The 6000-nt window shown below is 39.0% G+C and overlaps 1 protein-coding gene across 2 annotated transcripts in view; it reads right to left on the reverse strand.

Moving 5' to 3' along the window:
• RANBP3L (RAN binding protein 3 like) overlaps positions 1-4830 on the reverse strand; it is a 51781-nt gene extending 46951 nt beyond the window's left edge. Inside the window, exon 1 of one of the 2 annotated variants that reach the window (XM_002815495.5) lies at positions 4238-4830. In XM_002815495.5, the coding sequence (XP_002815541.1) occupies positions 4238-4328 (91 nt within the window). In that variant the 5' untranslated portion in view covers positions 4329-4830. The remainder of the gene's footprint in view (positions 1-4237) is intronic. The other variant, XM_002815494.5, reaches the window with a different exon arrangement.
• Positions 4831-6000: the final 1170 nt, after the last annotated feature.

Here is a 6000-nt window from a genome sequence, read left to right on the forward strand (position 1 = left end):
TAGCCTAGTGGTGACCAGAATCCTTATCAATAACATAAGACAGTCGATTAATACATATTTTATATATTATATATGTTATATACTGTATTCTTACAATAAAATAAGCTAGAGAAAAATGTTATTAAGAAAACCATAAGGAAGAGAAAATATATTTACTGTTTATTAAGTGGAAGTGGATTGTCATTAAGGTCTTCATCATTGTCTTCATTTTGAGTAGGCTGAGGAGGGGGAGGAAGAGGAAGGGTTGATCTTGCTGTCTCAAGGGTGGCAAAGGAAGAAAATCCACATATAAGTGGATCTGAACAGTTCAGACTTGTGTTGTTCAAGAGTCACCTGTATACACACACACACACACACACACATACTATTGGTTCTGTTTCCCTGAAGAAGCTTGACTACACTATTTCATCTGGTTGTTGTGAAAATTAATGAAATAATGTATATGAGACCATTTGTAAATTTTAAAGCACCATGATACATAACGATGGTTGTCTGCCTAGTACATGTAATGTGTAATGAGCTTTGCTGAGGCTGTATAGACATGTAAATTAACATTTACAAATGTGTTCATAGAGTCAATGTTAGAGATAAATGGATTCAAAATATCACAGGAGAAGCTAGAAGATAGTAACAAGTTGGGAGATGAGCCTCCTGGACTTGTGTTCTGGACTGATAGAGCATTTGTTGTCATAGTAAACTCCATGTGGACAGAAAACCATGGCTTAGTTGTCTTAGTTCAATTTGCATATTCAGCATCTAGCACAACACTTTGCACATTGTTGTTGCCCAGATAACTGCGGAAGAGTAAGTGACTTTTATCTATGTAATCACTTCAAAATTACACTTTTGTGAGTGACTAGATGGAAGGACACAAAGCATTTTAGCATATGGCATGGGGGGTTAGAAAATATATATGTGTTGAGGTCAGCACGGTGGCTTATGCTTGTAATCCCAGCACTTTGGGAGGCCGAGGTGGGAAGATCATGAGGTCAGGAGTTCGAGACCGGCCTCGCCAATATGGTGAAACCCCCATCTCTACTAAAAATACAAAAATTAGCCGGGCATAGTGGACTGCACCTGTAGTCCCAGCTACTCAGGAGACGGAGGCAGAAGAATCACTTGAACCTGGCAGGCAGAGGTTGCAGTGAGCCGAGATCATGCCACTGCACTCCAGCCTGGGTGACAGAGTGAGACTCCATCTTAAAAAAAAAAAAAGGAAAAGAAAACATGTATGTGTTGAAGCTAGTCATGCCTACAGAAATGTCGAATGTCAATTAATCATAGTCTGTATGCTAAATAATAGAGGCAGAACTTTAGGCTGGCTGGGGAAAGGCCAAAGCCGTGAACCCAGGATAATTCCATGAATAAAGCCAGACCTCACTCTCTAAAACAAATGGCTTTGCTTCCTGGGACATTTGCTGAACTTCACATAATAGCAAGGTGCAAAAATAGCTTGGAGGAAAAATCAGGGCCACTGCTCTGAATGAATACTTTAAAACTCCAGGACAGTAACTGGAATGCAATTTAGCAACACAGCAAATACTACCCAGCTCAAATCACTAGATGACATTTCTTGTAGCAATCAATGGCCAGTCTGAACTGCATTAGCATGCTTCACAACTTTCTGGATTGTGGCTTATGTGGGCAGATATTTTGAGACTTGGGTGTGGAAGAATATGCTTGCTTTCAAAACATTCTAGGCAAAAAGCTAAGTCTGAGAAAGAAGACCAGTCTTGTAGGTATTTTGGGAAGTGTGTCATCATAGTGATTATTTCCAGGCTTCTCTGGATATTGCCAGTGTGATGGTTAATGCTGAGTGTCAACTTGGTTGGATTGAAGGATACAAAGTATTGATCCTGGGTGTGTCTGTGAGGGTGTTGCCAAAAGAGATTAACATTTAAGTCAGTAGGCTAGGGAAGGCAGATCCACCCTTAATCTAGTGGGCACAATCTAATCAGCTGCCAGCAAATACAAAGCAGGCAAAAAAACGTGAAAGGGTGACTGGCCTAGCCTCCCAGCCTACATCTTTCTCCCATGCTATTTGTCCTTGAACATTGGATTCCAAGTTCTTCCGTTTTGGGAGTCAGACTGGCTCTCCTTGCTCCTCAGTTTGCAGACAGCCTATTGTGGGACCTGGTGATTGTGTAAGTTAATACTTAATAAACTCATCTTTATATATATATATACACACACACACATCTATATACACACACATATATACACATACGTGTATCTGTATATATATACACATACATATAATAGGATATATATATATCCTATTAGTTCTGTCCCTCTAGAGAACTTTGATTAATACAGCCAGTAAAGGAGAGATCTTCAGGATAGCCTGCCTTAAAACAATAGTGGGGTATTATTTTTCACCTATAAAATTGAGAAGGAATTTAAAAAATAATAGTATTACTGAGAACATACCCCAACACTGCTGATAGGAGGGTCACTTGGCCAAAAACAATTTTTAAGAATGTATAATCCTTTGACTCCACAATTTCACCTCTAAGAATTTATGCGAAGAAAATAATCCCATATCAGTGCAAAGATCTATTCATTAGTTTAGGTGCAGCCCAGTGTTAATTATAATAGTTAAAATATTAGAAATAAATAATATGTCTAACAGTAGAGAATTGCCTAAGGGAATTTTGCTACATTCATATAAAGGAACAGTGTGCAACTGTTAAAAATAAGGTTGTAGAAGAATATTTAATGACCTGGAAATTTGTTCATCCTCTGTCGTTAAATTAAAAAGCAGTTTACAAAACACCATTTACAAAAGTATCCAGAACAAGTCTATGTTGTTTAAAAATCAAGCAAAGGAATAATCCATACATGTGCATAGAAGAAAAGTCTAGAAGTTTATACATTAAAATGTTAATAGCAATTATCTTTGGGTGGTGGGGTTACAGGTGACTTCTATCATCTTCTTTAGGCTCACCCCCACCAAATTTTCTGTTAAAAATATCATATTAGCAATTGAAGTGGGGGGAAGTCACTTTAACATTTCAAACAAAGTCAACAGAAAACAAAAACCTCTGATAAACTAGAATTGTTTACTAACAGAGAAGCAAGAGCATTTTACAGTGCTATGCCTTAACCCTGACACATTCCAGGACTTTACATTCTAGGGTACTTGGTTCAAAATTTATTTGAGCCCTAGTAGTAAAGCATGGTCTAAAACGTTCACATTGTTTTCATTTACCATGAAGTATTTTCTGCCAACACTATGCTAAGCCTTGTAGAGCATGAAGTCACGTTATACAGCTTCAGGAACTGATGCAGAGAGGTGGCAGGACACATTCATGTGACTGTTAGCACACAGATTCCATCTTGGAAATGGGAGGTTTTGGCCCTTTAGCCAACACTCTCCACACCACTGAAATCTAAAACTGCGTCTACAGAAAAATAAAGAGCTCACTGCCTAGACCTACACATAAAAAGATCTATCCTAGGTTATTGAGGAGAAGTTAGAAGTGTCTGGTGAATCCTTGACCTCTGTGGAGTGATGACGTCATCCATGAGAGACCCAGCCTTTCCCACAAGTGTCATTTGCTGTCCCTGACAGGGTGGATTGGAGGGATCATCTTGTCTATTCATGTCAACCATCTGACACTAACTCAGCTGGCTTGAGAGTGGATTTGAAAATTTAAAAAGACTGATGGTGAAAATGGCTGGGAGGTAGATAGTTTAGTTTGAATGAGTGCCCAGCAAGTGAAATGTGACACTTTTCCCTGACTGTCTCCAGCTGTCCCTGGACCATAAAAAGGAAAGAGTCAAGAATATATTTATTTTTCCCACAATGAATGAGCCAGAGATCCAGACAAAATTAGGCTTAAACAAAGTGAAAAAAGTGTCCCACCAGTGGTAGGATGGTAGAGAAAGCTCCAGGCTAACTTAAAGCTACTCTCAGCTGAAATCCCCCTTGTAGCTGACTCAGCCTTGCTCAGATGGGTGTTTTGAATTAGACAAAATCTAGCATACTCTAAAAAACTGACAGTGGCTAGAAGTTTAAGCATTTAAGTTTCATAATGACAGCTCCAAGGAATATGCATTCTTGACAGTCTTCCATAGTCCTTTAAAAATCAATAGTGAATCCAAGTTAACCCACCCTTATGCATTACTATTATGTCAGAGCTTCCCTGGGTCCTTCACCAGCCCACCATTCTTCTGGGAATGCAAATGCACAGAAGGTCACAGAACATGCAACTCATGAGCTAGACTGACTCACCTTGCTGTCGCTGGTCCTCCTGCAGCTTCAGTTTACAGGTGTGCAAACTGCCAAGCAGGTGGCTGCTGCCTTTTCTTGGTATGGTAGTCATGGTCTTAGCAGTATGGCTGTGACTCAAGGATCACTAGGGCACCTCCTTCTCTTGGACAGTCACCTAAAATGGCCTTCACCAGACACCCAGAAATACACAGATTCGTGCAGATCTTCTCTTTGCATGTACAACATATACTCCTCTACTAAACTTCCAAGCTTTTTCCAGTCATGATTCTTGAAATAAATAATCACCAATGTTACTTCTCCTAAATATAAAGATGCCAATTCATTTGGCTGAAAACACAACTTAATTCCTTCATTTCAAAACAAATTGAAACTAAACCCCCTTATAGAGTAAAATTCTACAAATCAACTATTTCTAACAGATTACAGTTTTGTCATTTTTAAATTCCTTTTGCCGACATGAAATCCGATGCCTCCAGTATTTAGAGAAGACTGCTAAAGTAATACAGACACAAAGAAAAGAAAAAGTGCTGCTGAGTTAAGTCAAGTGATTTCTAAGCCTGATCTGAGTTACCCTCTGTGACAGCTGAAAGTGTACAGTTCTTAAGGGACGCTGGAAGGAGGAGGAGCAAAGTGGGCTAGGATGATTAGCATAAAGAGGCAGGCAAGACGGGCATTGGAGCTGCTTTGAATAATAGTGACCAAAGCACAGATTCTAAAGATGCCCTGCCATTATGTTACAGTAACTGAGTACCTGATTTCTGCTACTTTGTTTGTAATTAAAATGCAAGCTGAAAGCAGGAGTTTATACTGCAAGGACATTCATTTGTACATGTGAAATCTAAAAGGTATAAATGGAACTGGTAATGAGCTCATGGAAATGTACTGCTGGAACTTTCAATTTCTGTAAACACCTCCTAGTCTTCCAAAGGGAGCAGTTAGAGGGCAGCCTTCCTGCCAAGGCAACTATTTGGAGTTCTGGAAGAAAAATAAACACAAAAAACATTATCTTTCCAGAGTCCTATTTCTGTTTCCCACTTAGAGTTCCTATTGCTACTTCTAGGTCATAGGAGAAAGTAATTTCCAGTTTTACTCATTGGCTATTTCCTTGCCGTTTAAAACCATAAACCCCAAACACCATTAATTTGACTTGAGAGCTTGCCATGACTGAAGTCATAATGAATGCTGGTAGAACCTGCCCTTCAAGAGTCACAGCTCTTCGCAGATTCAGAAAGAAGGTAGTGGGCAGGACTAAGGAGAAAGGCAGAGCTGTTTAGCCTCAAAGTCTGGACTCTGCAGTTTCTTATGTGCATTTGGAAATTGGTGTTAAACTTGACACTGTAATGAATTTACCTCCTAACCAGATCTGGGTGGCTGCCCTCATTTTGCTTTGAGGCGATTAACAATTCCCCAAGTATAGTCTGGTTTATGAAAATTTTTATGAAATAGGTGATTGATCTTTTATAATTATTGAATGCTTTGTTTCAGTAGTCTATCTACTGCAGTTTTAGGCTCATCACAGTGTAACAGATGACAGAAGTGTTGTGCTACTTTGAAAGAGAGTCTTGTTATTGGAGAGTCATAGTTTCTACTTTAAATGTCTGCTATTCATCTCATCTTCCACAGAAGCCATGGTGGAAAGACAAGGTGATTTTTCCTGAATATGTAAAGTTATTATTATTTTATCAAGTTATGTACCTCACTAATAAGCTTATTATTATACAGACAAGTTAAATAACCTACAAAACTGTAAGCCAGCCCTTTTG

This window comes from Pongo abelii, chromosome 4 (genome assembly GCF_028885655.2).
Source record: "Pongo abelii isolate AG06213 chromosome 4, NHGRI_mPonAbe1-v2.0_pri, whole genome shotgun sequence".
NCBI classification, from domain to species: Eukaryota; Metazoa; Chordata; class Mammalia; order Primates; family Hominidae; genus Pongo; species Pongo abelii.